The following is a 19,836-nucleotide window of genomic DNA, read 5'->3' as shown; positions in this document are numbered from 1 at the left end:
CTTGTATATATATTTCTATATATTATAAAATAATGTTTATTGAAATGTAAATCATAAATAAATTCATAAACCAATAAAATAAAAAGGCGTGACCGACTTCTATAATTTGAAAAACAACGGCTCAGATTATTACAATGAACTTTTGCTAGGACGATTGTTTGCAAATATTTTTTAAGGTCTTTGTGTCAATGCCATTTTAAATAATTGTATAATGATTATTCAATCGAATATTTGTAGTAAAATAAACTTTTAAAGACATTTCGTCCTTTAAAAATTGAAATCTGAAAATGACGATAATTTAAACATAAATTATATAGCTACCTCGTGGGTGTAATGATTGCAGAGCTCGGCGTCCGGCAATTAAACCACAGATAGAGCCAAAGCCAAGCTATTGCATTTTGATGTCATTTTTTTAGAAACAGCCCCCAATATTGAAATTGACAATCGCTCGGTGTCTCCGAAAGCACGTAAAATCACTTCTGACTCTTGTTATACACACGTTAGCACTATAATCTGGTCTGCGCCGTAAACTTGTGTACAGTGAGAATAGGCAGCGTAATCGAAATCGGTCAAGAAGACATAATCATCATCATGAGTAGTGTGATGTACCTATTTAGAAATGAATGGTTAAAAAATGACAAATTGTCGTTGCGCCTGCAAAAGTCGCTGTGTTTTTTTCTTATTTTTAGATTGTTATACAGTTTTAATCGTTATTTCAATACGCACGTACTGTAAAAACAGTTTTGTAACAACTTCAATAATTTAAAAGTTTTAAAATTTAGCTATGTGACGTTCATACATCGAAAGCTACATAAATTGAAATAACGATTAAAACGGCATAAGAATCTAAAAATAAGAAAAAAACACATAGCGACTTTTGCAGGCGCAACGACGAAATATTCTCCGTCTTACAAGATGAGTTCCATTGGCGACAAAATAGCAAGCTCATTTTCGGCTAATCGAATTAAACGGGTGAATGCTAACAGCCATGCAATACGATGATTATTTCAACAGCATTTTATCTATCTATCAATCTTTTAATTAAGTATATTGTTGTTTAGTTCCGTATATTTTCTTATGTAATGTAATATTGTATATTTAGGAAACTCATTTCTACTATATAAAAAAAAGTCTTTATAAGGCGGCGTGGCCCGTACTAAGGGGCATTCTGCTCGTTGGCTTATTACTGAACGGTAGCTAAAAGTAATTTTGTTTGTATACCCGATTGGTGTTTTTTTTTGGTATAAAAGTTATGTAATAAATTCAATAGGTACTAAAATAAATGAGTTTGTATATTTGTATTATTTCATAAAGTGTTTCTGCTTCGAACACCTAAATGTATATTATTATTTTTGTATAGAATAACAAAGTATTTACTATAGATATTATATAGCGTTTATATGCTATTTTATCTGTGTCTGTGTTCAAAGTTAAATAAATATAAAAGCAGTAGTATGATAAATTATGTAACAGTTATATTAAAGTGTCATCAACCCTAACCTCAACAAATCGTTAAATACTCGAGTGGCGTTGATACAATCTGAAGCACGAATATCCGTATGAAATGAGCAAAGGTCGCAGCGGAACTTTTAAATTCATACTGTGGCGTTTCGGTTAGCAGCTATCATAATACAAGGCATTTTAATATATCACAATTCACATACATACACTGAATTCAATATAAATCTGTCGATAGTTAAAGTGTCGTTTACGATTCTGTCATTTTATTCGATAACACGATCACATTGCTATTTTTTAAATTATGCAGTGGCTTCTAGTGGCAGTAAAATCACGTTAATATGATTTTTTTTAATATAAGTCAACAACCACATTGGTTGTTACATTAAAAAATATGTACACTTCAAACACTTATTTTTAAATAGTAATTTAGATACGCTTCTTTTTACTCTGCCCTTTACTTTGGCAGTCTACAAAACACGAATCGTCCAGTCCGATGAGATAGGTCGACGACATCGTCAGAGTCGCGGTTGTTCCCTTGGCATTAAACCGACAACAAAGAAAATAATACCACTCTTGAAGGGATGAAAGGAGGCTCACAATATATACTAAAATGTAAATGTAATTTATGTTGCTATTTTTTATTTTAATAAAACAATTCATGCTGCATTCAATGTTAACCTAATCTGGTGTTCGATATACAGTTCCTGGCGGGTGTAATTGGATTACAATCAATATCATCATCAACACTGAAGATCTAACTTAAAAAACTTTTACGAACATATTATATGAACATAACCTACCTACAGAGAAACACATCTAAAATTACTCACGAACTCTAGGGACGCGAATACTTTAAATAGAATTGCGATAATACGGACCTATTACATTATCTTCCTTCTAATGAGATTACAAGTTTCAGTTATGTAGATATTTTTTAAATGGTGACAAGGTGAATATCTCGTCCTAAAAGAAAAAGATGGCGACATCAATATCAAAGAAACCTGAAACGGCGGTGAAGCGATGGGAAAACAATGCCTGTAATCACTGAGAGAGAGTTACATGGGCACTCTTCCGGCCCATTAGCATTGAATAGCGGCGCGTGCGCATGGCGCGCGTATCATTGTCGCGCGGCCGCCATCAAACCCACACTGAATCAATCCGCCAAGCAATGCTCTTCGTATAATGTATTGTTCTCGATTAAACATAATGACCACATTTTATACAAACTTTTCATTCCAACGTCGATATGGACGCTTGCGTTAAGGTCAAAGGCGTGAAAGAAACGATTACATCTCATTACACTTTTTGAATGCTTCGACTTTTCCTGTGACGAAATTTAATCAGATACGCTCCGAGGTGCTTTTTATATATAGCGCATGCGTAATGAGAAATAATTTCTCAATTGTCAAATACATAATGTACATATATATTCAATTTATAAATCTACTTAATACAAAGTTATGTGACTTACCGGTAGCTCCAGATAATCGCCAATACTATATTTTGCAGCTCCCCGCCTTATGTCAGCCAATGCCGCGAAGTGTTCGTCACGACGCGTTTTTCTCCGCAACAGCGCTCTCGCATATGGATACGTGGATAGATATTCTCCATAAGCATCCAAGAGTTCACCCAGAAAAAGTTGTCTCAGCAAAATATTGCTCTCGTTCAATTCATTTTCTGCTGGTGGAGGTGGAAGTTCACGGCATTTCAGTACCTCTGGTATATTTTTTGGAATAAATGAACTAACTCCGCTTGTGGATTCGCAAGAAGTATATGCGCCCGTGGAATTACTGGAACCGCACTTCGAAAAAGGAAACGCAGATGATGTTCCACTTTTCTCGCTACTTGCGGAGCTTTGTCGAGTAGCACTTGACTTCTCGTAAAAGTCCGGATACTGTGGCTCCGAATGACATTCTGTTGAAGGAGAAGACTCCTCAGCCGCCAAATTATTATACACGGTATTCTTTATGCAATCGTAAAGATCTTCTATTGATTCATATGGTGTAATACTTCCACAAGATTCTCCTTCGTCGTCGCGTAAAGTTTCATAAATCTCTTCATTACGTCTGCTGACTACTGGTGTTATGGCAGATTCAGATCTGCTTCTTTTTACATTTGGTACCTGATCATATCCAAAATCTGTAGGATTGAGAAAATCCCATCGAACATTAGACCAAACATTTTCTGTTATATCAGCTGATATTCTGTGATCAGCACAACATTGCCCACCAGTTCTTATAGTGACCGTCGTTATGTTGTCATTGCTTTCTACAGTGGAGTTCTCAACGGTAGATTCACAATTATCAAGTGGAATGTCAACGATTACTTTACGAAGTGAAGAACAAAGCGAAGAAGTACTAGATCGATTGTCATCTTCTAATTTGTGAGTCCCACTTTCTTCGTTACATTCCGAAGCAGTTATCGCACAAGATAAGTCGATATCTTGTTGCGATAGTATTCCTTCTTGAAGAAGTTCATTTAATATACTTTTCGATTGATTATCATCTGAGTCCTTTATTTCTAACGACTTTTCTTCACTGTCTGATTCCTCTTTATTTTTAAGTAAACCGGAATCAATATATTTTCTCATTCTTTGCGTAAGGGCGTCACTTGCTTCAGATACAGATTCAAGATAGTAAAATAGTAAATGATATTCTTCTTTGGTAATAACGGCAGCTCGTAGTAGTGGTTTTCCATAGAGTTCTAGCGCAGAAAATAACGTTGAAGCTGCGAAAATTAAAAACAATAGGTTAATTATGTTTTTGAATAATTATATATGCTATACTAATATTATAAAGTAGAAATATCTATTGATATTCGTAACATTGATATTATAGATTAAATTGCTATAGACTATATAAGGGCAGTCTCTTACCGACATCACTCGCCTGTGATGTAAATCTAAGATTCGATTTTGAGCATTACGTGACAGAAGGTACTGCTTTACTGGCGAGCATTCATGTCGAAAGAATGCAATGTTCTATATGAATGTAATGCTCGGTTTAGCTCTCTCGCTGAGAAAATCTTACAAATTGTATTATTACAGGTTGTGCACTATAACGCTAAGTTCTCTTTGCTTTAGTAATTCTCGAGTCTGAACTATACCAATACAGTCGAATGCTCACGGTGAAAGACCGCCCTAACATAACGCTAGGACTATGGGAGGGCGGATCACCCATGTTTAACACGGATAAAACTAACTGTAGCAGCTAGTTAAAACTAAATAAGAGTTATCATTGATTCCTGAAGTTGTTTAAATACTTAAATATCAATATATTAAAGAGGAATCATTGAGATAGCGAAAACACCTAATTTTAATGTACATATACAATGCCCTTATTATATTTACATTTATAACAAAATCCTATCAACATAAAGTGAGTGTAGTCAGTAAATTTAAATTGAGACATGGATCAAGTTCACGAGTAGTACCTTTATAAAATCACCATTAGTACTACAGAAGCGACATAGCTGAGCAACCAAACTTAATCAATATGACGGTCACGGTAGTTGTATTAGTTTTGCATACAAGTCGTTTCTGCGAAAGATTACCGGACAATGGGACGCGCGTTTCATTATTGCCAAACAGCTTTCTACAAACATCGCTCAGTTGCCAGTGGAATACTCAACATGATATGCAATCTTAATGTAGTAAGGCATTATTTTATCCTTATTATTTCTGTTAAATCTACATATTGATAACTTCAATATTCAGAAATGTTTAAGAGTTTTTTCTTTGACCGTTTGTATTTTATACTAGTGGTCACCTTCGGTTTCGCTCGCGTTTTAGATGTTAGTCATAAAAAAGTAAGCCTGGCCTTTCTTGGAGTTTAAGCTTACCTCATACCAAATTTCTTTAAATTCGGTTTAATGGTTCGGCCGTGAAAGAGCAACAAACAAATCCAAAGACAAAGTTACTTACTCATTTTTTAATATTAGTACAGATTATCCCGTCCCAATTGTCAATAATTACTACTAAACACTGTCAATTTCTGTAAATACTTAAATTTTATGCTAACCGTTTGTACTAAAACTCAAAGCAAAGTAGTAAGTAAAAAATAAAGTGACATAAATTTGAGCTAAAACCTCCTCTTCTTTCAATTCATTGGTGCTTGATCAAGTTTGAACTCGAAATAATCGGTTCTTTGAATCTAATAAATAAATATTAGACAACAGCACATACATTACTCTGATCCCAATGTAAGTAACTAAAGCACTTGTGTTATGGAAAATCAGAAGTAACGACAGCACCACAAACACCCAGACCCAAGACAACATAGAAAACTAATTAACTTTTTCTACATCGACTCGGCCGGGAATCGAACCCGGGACCTCGGAGTGGCGTACCCATGAAAACCGGTGTACACACTACTCGACCACGGAGGTCGTCATGAAGCTCTAAGCTAAATAATTAATAAATTAGAATAGGAGACATGTAAAGTATATATTTTAGCTGTGAAAAAATTGTTTAGTTTATAAATTGAGTGCAATATAAATATCAGTAGCAGTGTAATAGAAACCGGTGTAAATACTATATAGCTACAATTATAACTTACCATAAATCTTCTCCCAGGCAAGGAAAACTTCAAGATCTTTTCCGTCCCATTGCGGAGGTTCATGTTCAACTACCAGTACTTCTCCTTCTAAGGACATAGCTGAAGCACGTGGCTCAACTGGAGCTTTTGATCCTCCAAGGAACAGTAAAGCTGTGGGTGGAGCTGTAGCCATTGTGGGAGGTGGCAAAGGTTCAGATAATGGTAAAGCCAATGGTGCTGATAAGGGTCCAGTTGGTGTTCCAGCCAAAGCTAATCCTACTTCGTGTAAAGTTTCGCGAACAACTTCTGCAACAGTACTGCCCCCCCATACCGTCACCTGAAAAAGGAAGATTATGTTAATTATATTCGATAAATGGTTTTACTTTTTTGGGTCATATATTTCCTCAGTACTCATTTTAAAAAAAAGCGACAATCAATTAATAACATGAAAAAATTTAACCGAATCATGCAAAATTACTAAAATTTGTTTGGTTTCATCATTATGACATACAACATCGCATACGTTGTTATTCATGGTTTCTATAGCTTTAATTAAGAAAGTTTCAAACGTCCATATTTCAACAACGATACTCAGAAGTTTTACTAAATCACATTGCACTGTAACATTCCATCATCTGATAATATCTTAAGTAGAAATTTATTTCCATAATGACACACGCCATTTCGGTACGCAAACAAAACATGCAGGCATTAAAATTTTATTAGCTTTATATAATATGCTTTATTACGCGACTAGACGAAATTTATCTACGCTACAGTGACGTGTGTTATTCTCTTTTAGATTTCTCGAAACTAATCTGCTCCGAGCATCAGCTGCGACACAAAAAACAAACAGCCACTTGAGGTATCTGTAATTTTTTCTCCGAAATAAAAACCGTTAAATTATATCTATACACTTAGTGATATATTAAAATTTATATCGATAAACGCAAAGTCAATTTAATGACTACAATTGGTTAATTATAACAGCAATGTTATTGTATAAGAATATAACTTCGTATCTCACTCGTGGAATGTTGAAATCCTACTAACGGTAATAAGTACGCTATTTTGATGCGTGTAGGATACACGCTTTAATCCTTTAAATGTTATTATTATAGTCGCATATCACTATCAGACTTTAAAAAGTAAACAAAATTAGTTACAAAGCATAAGCAATAAATAACCGTTGATTATTTAAAAGATGCAAAGATTGAAATATAATTAAGGTAAATTACCGTAAAATTGCGTCCGATGCTTTCAACTTACTACTTTTCGCATTACTAGCGATCAAAAATTTACGACAACTGATACCAGTTATTCCTCTCAAGTAGTTTATTATAGAAACTTTATCAAAATAATAAATACACTACCAAGTGAAAATATATAACGAAGGTGTTAACCACATTTTAGCCAGGATTGGATCCGCAGTGGACACCTTTAAAAAATATACCCAGGACCCTAGTAAGAAACCGGGATATAGAATTTTTACAAACAAAAACTACTATAATAGCCGGATGAAAGATTAATGTGTCTTAGCCATCTCGGTCCTTACTGTCACTATGTTTTACTTAGCAAAATATGCGGAAATATTCAGTCATATAACTAATATGAGTCCAGAGATTTGATGTGAATGCGATTTATTTAATTCGTTTGAACACAATTTTATGAGAGTGTATTTTTCCTACTATTACAATTTCAAATTAAAAAACGACAACACAAAAGTTATTGATATTGCAGTAATGTACATGATAGATTATGCAACTACGTTTTATGTTAGTACTTTTATGTATTTTTTCAAATTTTAAATATTATATTTCAAACTTTCATATTTGATATCTTTCATAGAATTTATAATGAGAAATAACTTGGAATCAGCATGGAATAAGCCAAATTGTCTATAGATATCAAAACTGAAGAGCTCGATGTCAGACACTAAAAACAAATAACAAATCTTAATAAAATAATATAATAATATTCAAACTTATCCTATCTTAGTTCGTAATATACCTAACGTTCGTGATGTATTTTTTTAATTCATATTAGCCGAAGTTCTTTTAATCTAAGATCAAACCTTGAATATACTATTATAAGAATGACTGGAACAACAACTCTTTATCCAAACTCAATAATAAGTTAGCTTATTTTATTGCAAATCTTCTATATCCTTAAACAAAAAAAAATAACAACAAAAGATAAGCCTCTCGGCATGCAACGTTGTTCTCCGATACAGCAAATAAATGCGAAGAAATCGTATAACACGTTTGTATATAGCAACATGTAAATGCAAGTCTCGAAGGCCTTGACTGTCCGGGTTCATGGAGTTTTTACCGTCCCTCGTGACGTCACGCCCGAGTTATGCGCACGCGCTCCTCCCCGCGCACACATCTGCCGCCGCGCCCAAAACGAACCTACAGGATAATGCGTTGATATATCTTCCATGAGGTAAAAAAACTGAAACGAGCTCCGTCCAACAAGAAGCAGTCAGTTTTACACGGCCAACGCGTTTTGATATTAAGGAACGCGAAGGAGGATCATTTTGTTTTGTTTTACGAGTTAAACCGGCGTTAAATTATCCTTCTACAGCTTTTCCGGTTGATGAACACGTTGGTTATGATAAAATAATATACAACAAATAACGTTCCTCAATATTAAAGTATATATTTGCTTGTGATAAATTACAAATTAAGTGTTTGATAGAAACTGAAATAAAAAAGTATGGTATGGGTCAAATTCAACCAAGGCAAGTATAAAACGAAAGAGACAATTATGGTTTGATTAAAAACAATAACGAGGGTATACCAATAAGTTTACGTTATGTGAAAAACATTAAGAAACTACAATCATCGAAGAATATCATAAGATACATAGGTACTTATATAAGCTAAGTTTGATTCCATAAGTAACCATGATGTAACTTCTTACTGCTCATATTTTAATTATATTTTTATTGCAAACATAAATGCCTTATGTATAAGAAATAAATTATCGTAGGTATTGCTTATCTTAAAAACAAATTAAGTAATACACTTCCAATAAAAAACTAAATGCATTTAAAGTGAGTTCGTACATGTCTGAAAATAATAACTTAAAAAAAAGAATAATTCCAGGCAAAATAAATAATCATCTTCTTCTGAGCATTTATGCAATATAAATTGTTACTTTATAACGAAACGTTAATTGAAATTAAGGGAGTTAAAATTTGTTAACGAAAGAAATAGGAAATCAACGATGAAAAAGTTACCAATACATTTATTTTATTCATTTTAAATGCTGACATTTATTCTATATAATTAATATATATTTAAAGATAATTGTAAAATATTAAACGAATGGAACCAACATTATTATATTAAACAGCATAAGTATAAGAAGTATTTTTCTAGTAAAAGTAAATTCCTACTTAAATAGTACTCTGTGAATAAAATTTTGGTGGATTAACTAAGTCAACGCAACTGCCACCTAATTTAACTCAAAAACTTGATAATAAAATAAAGCTGCTTATTACCAAGACCAAGAATCTAATACAGTTCACACATTAGCTTAAACTATTCCGAAAAAAATCTAGAACAATCTTGATAGTGCGTCGTTAAAAAAAAATGACAACTCGAAAACGGTATAAATACATACTAAATTGAGTACTTATTATTTGAGATTAATTGGATTTTATTTTAAACATAATAACTAAACATTTAAGCTTTTCATTATAAAAGTATTGCTCTCAAATGTAGTAAAGATTGGTAAGTAATAATTAATTTTATATACTTTATACATTCACAGGTGCAGAAAAGTATAGAAATAAAACAAATAATAGAAGTGTGGGTATTTTAAATAATGTTCACAAATATATTTATACTGTATAAGCCTATAATATTATTATGCTAACTTGAAGTTATCGAGTGTACCTCAAGGTTAAGCTTTGGAGTGTATGTGATGGTGCCTATTACGAGTAATATTTTTTTTGGATCGGTAATGAATTTTCTTTACCCGTTTGTATTATGAGGTAATTGAACTGACATGAAAAAAAAAAATTATAATTTCGCACAAAAGGAGCGATTCTGATGAACAGACTGCTAATTTAATGTGACTTTCCCCACCAAGAGACATATTTTTTTAAGAAATCGTTTATTTTAATCTTTTACGATTAATAACTAATTTTTTTTCCATTTGAATAATTATTTCATAGATGCAATTTCTACAACGCTGTAGATTACAACTAAAGAAGTCGGATAAACACAGTTTGAAAATAAATGCCATCTAGCATTAAAATGTTGAACAAATAAGTTATTGAACAACGCCATCTCACGTAATTTTTGTACATCATCTTGTACACTCGGAACGGTGCGATAGAACATGATATTTCTTCATATAAGTAGATGGCGCTGTACATTTATTATATTTAAAAATAATATTTTGTTTAACAAATTAACAATTATATAATTATTCATAGTCAGACGAGATAATATTAGATTTTTAACGTTTTTTTATTATACTAAAAATAAACTTCGACTGATCAACCTAATGTTTAATGCTAAGAATAATGAATGAATGAATTTGAATGCTTATTTTTTTTTGTATTTTCAAAATTATAATTATTAGAGAAGAATTCGTTATAATTTCTAATTATTAAATATTGAATTGAACATATTAACAAAAAATACAAATGAAAATTATGTAGATGCCTAATAATGTGGTAAAAAATATTTGTATATTATTTAGATAGGTCGGTATTAATATTAAGTCGGTCACATACAAAGTAGAAAAGAATCATGTTCTAGAACGAGTCATGAAAGTGTTTAGCCCTAATTGGATTTAGAAACCGGTCGATATGTTTATTTTCACTATCGACTCTGGTTTTCATAAGTTCCTGTATCTTCAATTAATAAACATACTAAAACCTACTCCTTTTATTATCATAAAGTACAACATAAAAGACCGTTGAAATGGTCGAATTTTGGTCCAAAAAAGGGGCGTATTTCAACAGCACGCGATAACAGTAATAGTAATTGATATCTTAATTTTTTTTAGTTATTGTTTGCTTTGTTTTGTTGCTATTACTCTATACAGATGTCTTATAATAAATATATAATATGGAAGTAATGGCTTTTTTTTACAATTTTATCATATCCACCAAAACGACTAAGAAATGAAGTTAGAAATTGTCTAGTTACGTAACACAATCAGAAGAAACGAGAGATCAGAGATGACATAAAATTAGGACTTTATATACACTAGAGGCACGCACCGACATCACACGGTTGCAATTTATAAACAAAAAGAATGGCCAGTGCGCTTAGCGATAAAATATTAATAGATAAACTTAATATTTATTTATTACTTTCAATTTACTACTTTTACATCCTCCTAGTATGTCATGAATGAAATTATATACAAATTGTTTTGCTCCGTAATTTTATTGTAAAGCAGATCAAAATTTGTCCACGGCTTGAAGATTCGAGTTTGAGTAACGTTTACTGCCAAGGTTAATCAGTTATTATTACAGACAGGTCTCCGACCACCCATTTCACAGCGAATGATTGTTTGGGTTAAACGTAATTTGGAAACGGTGATATGATATCTTCTAAAGTGTATTCGAATGACACTGTGTAAAAGAGAATTTAATTTGAGAATTTAATAAATTTAAATCTAGTGTAAATACCCAGGGTATATCAGGGTATAACAACCATAATTATTAAACTAAGGATTAATAATGAATTGGGGGAAATGTCTACCTAAATAACCTATAGTTTTATATTTATCTGTAAAAGATAGAAAAAGTTATTATGAGTCTACCTTAGGCGACAGACAAATACTATTGCGAACTTTACTATTGGTTTTTTTAAGACCTAAAAGTATCTAGTACATTGTTTGGTTGTTTCTTTAAAGGTTTAGCGTGAGTTAGCCATGCAAGTGTTAGAAAAAGTTTTTTGGTTAAAACGCCTTCATGGTTCAGACATTTCGTACAAAATATTTACCAATTGTTTATATAAAGCTATATCGTCTATTGCTCTTTCAATTAGGGAAAACTAGGTTTAGAAGAAGATACAGGTGATACAGACAGACGTATAGAGATGTTTGATACTAAGGTTATTTTGACCAATAGATAACATATTATCTAGTCTATTGACCAATACTAAACAATACCAAAAGAATTAATTTGAAACATTAAAAATACTAATTCCAAAACTTATCTATATATAACCTCATGGATTTCTTTGAATACGGCATTCTAAGACAATTGTTTTGAAGAAAATCTTAATAAGCCTTAATAATAAATAAATATGGACTCAGGAAATAAGGCAAATATCACACAAAAAATATGATTTTGATTTATATGAGAGTAAGCATACAAAACCTCCTTAGACAAACAGCATTTAAACAAAGATTGAATTAAAAAAAAATATATATATATATATATAATCTAAACTTTGCAACTAAACGAACAACGTATTTATACAGATATCGATAAGGCTATAGGTAACTTATAATTCTGTGAAGCTTGTTCACTTAATGCAATTCAGCACTAAGCCTCCCAACTGCGGAAGCTCTTCGCAAGCTCGCATAACATAACCATTACGCACACCATATTAGTAAATGTCACGTCGAACAACTTTAACTAATTCAACTATATAACTTGTAAGTAAAAAGTTTATTTGCTTTTATAGACGCTTTCCGCTTATTTCTATAAACCCCACTTACTGCATTTTTGTCTGTAAAATGCTCAATTATGTTCCAATATGTTATTATAAATATTTCACATAATTTATTATGTACGTCAATTTTCCTGCCAACTATGCCAACAAAACAATCTATCAATTGCAATCTTAGAAATAAAAGATTATTTTTTTCAGTCGATATTCCTTCTATTGTCACTGGTCAGTAGAAAAATCTAAATAAAAACAAAAGGTAAGAGCCCATATTACATTGCTGGGCAAATGTATCAATTAAACTGCTTTTAAGCTAACCATGATTATTTATTTAAAAAAAAAAATCTCACTCCAATTCAAACTTATAAAGCGGTTGCTTAGCAAGTATTAATCTTATACAAAAAAATAGTTCTTTGTTGGCTAAAAATAAATAATAAAAATCTTACTTTACGCTTTACGGTTTGTTTTTAATTGTTCTTACTATGAAGGACTACTAATCTGGTTTCCTCGCAGTCTCATATTTATCTGTGGTGACGTGTTATTTCCAAGCAATTTTGTGCTCATCCGAATTTCTGTGAAAATTACTATAACGTTTAATTAAGGCTTTGCCTTTTAATAAAATATTAAAAGCAAACAAAAATATCAATAATATTTAAGAAAATATTATACTAATCACAGGTATACATATACATATATGTTTATTTGATATCTACAATATATTTATTATGGCTATGACTCAGAGAACAGAGATTGTTTTTTTTAATTGGTTAGTTATATTTAGAAAAATCTAAAAGCGTATTTTTCTAAAATTGCATTTAAATGTGAATATACAAAAAAAAATATATATAAAATAAAACAAAATATATTGTGTAATAATATAAACATTATACTAGTTAATAATTATAGTAACGAGTTAATCATGAATTCTACGAATAATTTCATAGTAAATAACATCAAAGTTCTGTTATCGTATACCGCGGTCGGCAAGACTAGTGAAGTTCCAAGAAACAAGCAAATTGACTTTATACTAATTAAATTTCATAAAGCCTATTGCTAAATTCTAGTAAATGCCAATTACAACCCTTCCTTGCAGATGACGGCAGATAAGCAAATTCACCTCCTGATGTTAAATGGTCACCATGCCCATAGAAATTGGCAAGACTAACATTACCGGTTGTCCCGTACGTGTAACATCATGATTGTAGTGTTGCCAATTTAGAATCAAGGCACGTGTTAGTTACGCAACGAAAAAGGGGATAATGAGTGAGTGACCGATTTTCACGTACGCGCATGTAAATACATTTCTATACCGAGAAAGAAACGATCGATGCATATAATCAAGAGTATTAAATGTAATAAAACTTTATTTCTTTAAAATGCATTAACTTTATTTAAATTATTGTTGTCATTATCTAACCGGAAGTTGATTAACGTTTAATAAATTTAAAACACTTGGAAGGGTGAAGACACTAAGACAGGTTTAATATTGAACATGTAAATGTTCAATATTAAATACATTTATCTGTTCCTTATAAGATGAGCTACTAATTTTATCAATTTGATTGCCTTAGTAAGTACTCCAACTCTACCGATATCTTTGCAAACCTAAACTTTGACAGATTTTTAAGCTTCAACCTGCAACTACTATCGTCTTCCGGGTCTGGGGCCTACCAAGAATTCGTATCCTGTGTCCGTTTGTTTGATTTATTAGTACGCATTCGTGAACTTTTTTTTCGTCTCACATATATTGACTTCAATCTAATACGATCCGATACGTAACAGCATAATTTACAAATGATAAAATTTCCAATATATATATTTGATTCGGTTTTTCCCATAATAACAAAACATTGAAAAAGTAGGTTACAATATTTGTAATCTAAGAGCGATTTTTTTTAAATTAATTTATTACACAATAAAAATTAGAACGAAGAACGAGTTATGTTAATAAATCGTTAACACTTATTTAATAAATAATTTAATTTATATGTTTGATCCATCAAAACATATCAGTAGGTGATGTGATTTATTCCCATTATTTACCTGACGTGACATTACAAAATGGGATGTTGCTTTCATTTATTAATTTGTGACAGTCTCTTTCACTTGTGTGGCAGTAAATGTATGGTCGCCTAAACGAGCGACGACAGGCCGACTGACACACTTTCCTCTGCTCCGCGATGTTATAATTATATTTTATCAATATAAGAACACACATGACCGAGCGCTCGAATTTCGTGCGCCCGTATACATATAGGTAGGTATATCGGAATGCTGTTTACATATTTTCTCTTTTAAAATTTTTCTGCGAAATATTGATAAAAAAATATATTTAAGACACCAACTTACTTAAATGTTACGAATCTTCCCAAAGGGTCAGCAAAATAGGTTACTCAATTTATAACATTATTATAAAAGTTAGAGGATACGATAGAAACATATGAATTCTTATAGACAATTGATCTTCATGTGTTGTTTCTATAACATATTGAATCTTAACTGGAGATATATTAAAAACATTATTTAATAATAAAACGAGCAGATCCGTGGAATTGAGGAAAATAAAAAAAAATGTAGTTCATGAACACAGAAACCCGAGAATAATGTAATTTTATATTCTGCTGTAAGTATTCAAGATAACGTAACATGAAGGTATCAATAATTATGTTTCTGTTTTCTTATTTTAATATAAAAAATAAATCATTGAAATTAATACATGTAATAATATAATGTACATAATGATATTTTTATTTACATAACAGACATTTTTATGATAAGGTAATTCGCTTTAAAATGAAAATTGAAAATTCAGCGAACCTATTGCAATACAGTTGATTTTTTTTTTAAATAATTGTTTAATGAAATACTTCGCAACTACCGAATTCGTCTCTTTGGAACCGTCAAGGATCGTTAATCACTAGACGCTGGTAAATCGTTTCCGACCTTTGTCAACTTCACTTTCTAATAGTGTGGCATACTGCACGAATTTTAGTAATGGCGTTTCGCTCTCATTCTAGTTCTACAATATACAAAGGCCCTTTATGTATACAGTTTTGAACTTATTTACAACAAACCGAGATTTTTTTCTGATGATTAAAATGCTACCGAGAAAAATGACAAATAATTAATTAATATGATTAAAATGATGTGAACAAATAGTATGTGTATTAATGATTAAAAAATGAACGTATTATTAATAACGATTTCGTTTGATGACATAAACTGTCTTAAAACATTGGCATATTAAATACATAAAATCTGATAACGATTATATTTAAAAAATTATCCTCATAGAAGGACGAAGGTCAGATAAAGACTATTATTAGATTTAATCAAAAATATCTTTGAAATTAGAATAAATGACATAATATCTACAAACATAGCTTATCCGTCCGTACGTACAATACCTTTAGTACTTATACTAAAAAAGTGACTTAGTACTTTAAAAACAAGTTTTTGATAAGTAAATGACGCAATACAAATTCAGTTTCGAATTCCGTTTGATTAAATAGTTGTAAACTTACCACATTGTTGTAAGATAATTTGATTTTTTAATTAAAATGAATGTGCGCATTAATGTTTTGTTACGACATACCGTGCGACCGGGGTACCGGGTCTCCTTAACGTTAAGAATATGATGAATTTGGACTTTATTAGATCTATATTATGTATTAATACAAATTCTTTCGAAATGTATTATTATCACAATAAGTGTCTAGTCTTCATTATTTATTAATAAATCACATTCCCGTCACAGGAAGAGTAATAAATAAATAAACTACTTTGACATAGAATTGACCTGATATCAATGAATCCGAGATCTTATTGTAACTAATTCTCTTTACTGTTACCTATACTCTATTCCAACCATAACAAGAAAAAAGCCAAATAAATAATATTTGGCAGCAAATTGACGCGATATCATTGGTCGAGAGATTGATTCGTCGTATGCTATTCACCATGGATTTGCGAAATAATGGCGTTTTGAACGTCGACGAAACTGTTATCGGAATGTTGGAAGTAAAGTTAAGGTGGTAATAAGTAGATAAGTGTAATAGTGTTGTGTTATAAATAAAGATATATTGATCATTAACTCTTAGTAATGTACAATATAGCTAATTTAATTTTATTAGCAAATCGCAAGAAATACTCAAATCTAAGCTTTGTTATCTTTTTTCCTACTTCCATTGGAATAAGCTATAGCTTTGAAAATAAGTAACTAGGTACCTAACTATTTAACTTAAATAACATACGACGGAGATCTTTTTATGAAACAAAAAAATATTTTACCGGTATCTGTATTTAAACAAACCTACTAGTTTGATTTTATTATGATTCTATAACATCTCATTACTATACCAAGAAATAAGAACCAGTAGTGGCTGATTCATTGAGCCGGAACGTGGGTAGTTACTGTTTCTACTCCATCAGTGTAATTACAGCTTTATTTATTTTACTTTTAGCAAGTTATTAAAATGTACTGTTATAACTTCACTATTTTCTTTTAGTACGTAATTAGTGAATTCCGGCATGAAATGTAACTATCTATTCAGGACATCGATCTATCCAAATTGATTTAGAGTATTAAGACACGGCTAAGTTACAAATATCATAAAACATTCAAACTCTCTCAGTTATAATATTAATATGTAATAACTTCTGATATTGCCACTTTTAAAATTACATAATCTTCGTTTGTTTTTTTTTTTTAATAAATTTGTAAACAGGTTTTTCTGTGATTTGAGAGTTTCTGAGTAAATTACAATTTTATATTTCTTAAATTATATTCACAAACTAATAAATATTTATCACATTTTTAACAGGAACATTTATTATACGTCTACGTATAATAAATGTTCCTGCCTAAAAACGTTTTACGTCGATAGGAGTACCTACTTTAAATTTTAAATCAATCGGATCTATAGTTCCGAAGATATCGTGATGAGTCTGTGATTGGTATTTCATATATATATATAGATTGCAACGTATACACTACAAAATGTTTTTATCTCGTACTGTATAAACTGTTTTATAACTTTACTATTATGTTTAATATTTCCTGTACAAATAAATTATAAAATAGTAAATAAGCAAGATAATAAAAACGCTAACTAAATCATTTCTAGTATTGTTAATCTAATACCGCCAGGTTAGAGTTAAGATAAGCGTTTTTTTTTTTATTTTACACAAGACAGCCGTCCAAACCTGTTTACTGGTTTCTGCGAAAGGCGAATCTAGATAATATATTATAACATATAGCACATATCGATACTGTTAATGCAAAAGGTCGTATGTTACAAATGCGTAGTTCACAAGAGAAAACAAAACCTATGTATTAATATAATATTATGATTATTAAAAATATATTTAGTAAGTAAATATAATATAAATATCTTGACAAATTCACAATTAAAAAAAAAACAGTATCACATTTTTTGCATTTTGAAATTGGAACTTGATTTGTACATTTGATCTTTTATACTAAAAGTAACGACATACGCAGTTTGTTATAAACATAAAATTCCTTATACACCAAGATAACAGACCAATGACTCGATAATAATAGAACTAACTGAATCGATGTCAAAACGATATACGCCTGTTTGCATAATTAAATTGGATTGCCTCTAAATTCCTCATAATTTATTGACATCAGCCCTTATTATAACCATCAAAATATAATTTTAACGTAATATTTTTGTAAAAGTTAGTAACGTATTTATATATCAGATTAAATAAATAAACTAACACTAAATCGATATGAATATAGTTTTATTTTATTTTATGTATATAATTAGTTGTAGTATATCATTTTTTCATGATATTGGTATACGGGCCGACAAATGGACCACCAGATGGTAAGCGGTCACCACTGTCCATAGAAATTAGCGCTGTAATAAATATTAACCATTCTTTACATTGCCAATGCGCCACCAGCCTTGGGAGCTAAGATGTTCCTTGTACTTGTGGTTACTCTGGCTCACTCACACTTCAATCCGGAACACAATAATGTAAGTATTACTGCTCGACGGTAGAACATATAACGGGTAGATGGTACCTACCCAGTCGGGGTTGGACAAAACCCAGTATTTTGAAGAGCTCTATATTATTACATACAGCTTCTTTTTCGTAGTATCAAAATAGCGAAATTCTATAATAGTGTTTTTTATTTTTTTTTATTAAGTCCTATATGTAATATCAAAGCAGCTCAAACAAGGACGTGTTGAAGTTATAGAGCCAGTTTACTTTACAGCGTACTTTACATAATCACGGTTTAATAATGATTACTCGTTATACTTGAATATTATGTTTTTAGTTAAAACCAGAATACAATCATAATTTTATGAATAATATCAGAATTGTAACAGTATTGTAACGGACCTGTTCAATGTTATGATAAATCTCAAGTAAGAACTGTTTAATAAAACAAATTAATAATTATTTCAAGAAACTAACTTATAGAAATGTTTCGATTAACTAAGCATATTTTTTTAGCTTATATAATACTTAGTATTGTTGTTTCGGTTTAAGGAGGAGAATTTATATATATAAAAATGTTAAAGTAATACAAGTAGTTACTGTTAATTAAATAATTTATGATCAGTGAAATGGCAGTAATCAGAGAATTGCGTTGAATGGTAGCATTCATGAAAATAACTTTTAATATCTCAATCAATTGCATAAAACACATTACTAGCTAAAAAAAATTTATATTAAAGAATTATAATTCGCCATTACCTGTCGCCATTATTGATGAAGTATAATTTTTTTTCTTATAATTTATTACTTTTTAAACTAAGTTTATATAAAATCAAATGTAATCTACATTATATACTTTAGAAAACGTTACAAGTACATTGATTGTTTAAAAGAAAAACCTCATTTTTAGTTTACTTTTTTTACTGGATGTTTAATAGTAAATAATAATTATTATATTTAAGTAATAGTTTCTCAAAGTTACTTCAAAACTCTTGTATTTTTAATAACAAAAAATATTTCCAAAACAGAAATATGAATCTGTTGTCCTCACTCTATCCCTTTCTTACCTTATCACAGTTTCTAGGTAAAACAGGATCCATAATTGATTACTCGTTCATTCAAATGGCTTAACTTTACATCGTATCATAATATGAACATAATTGTAAAAAACATACTTCCTTTTTCACTAATATCTAAGATTTAAGCTTACTTGT

At 30.7% G+C, this 19,836-nt stretch overlaps 1 protein-coding gene across 1 annotated transcript in view; it reads right to left on the bottom strand.

The window, feature by feature from the left end:
* Positions 1-19,836, bottom strand: part of LOC113400329 (uncharacterized) — a 113,775-nt gene that overhangs the window by 68,412 nt on the left and 25,527 nt on the right. The window contains exons 2-3 of the mRNA XM_026639857.2: positions 6,018-6,333; positions 2,933-4,188 (exon numbers count right to left, since the gene is read on the bottom strand). Coding sequence (XP_026495642.2) covers positions 2,933-4,188; positions 6,018-6,333 — 1,572 coding nt within the window. The remainder of the gene's footprint in view (positions 1-2,932; positions 4,189-6,017; positions 6,334-19,836) is intronic.

This window comes from Vanessa tameamea, chromosome 17 (assembly GCF_037043105.1).
Source record: "Vanessa tameamea isolate UH-Manoa-2023 chromosome 17, ilVanTame1 primary haplotype, whole genome shotgun sequence".
Classification (NCBI taxonomy): domain Eukaryota; kingdom Metazoa; phylum Arthropoda; class Insecta; order Lepidoptera; family Nymphalidae; genus Vanessa; species Vanessa tameamea.
Note: the sequence above shows the minus strand (reverse complement) of the source record. Positions and strands in the feature narration are given on the sequence as shown.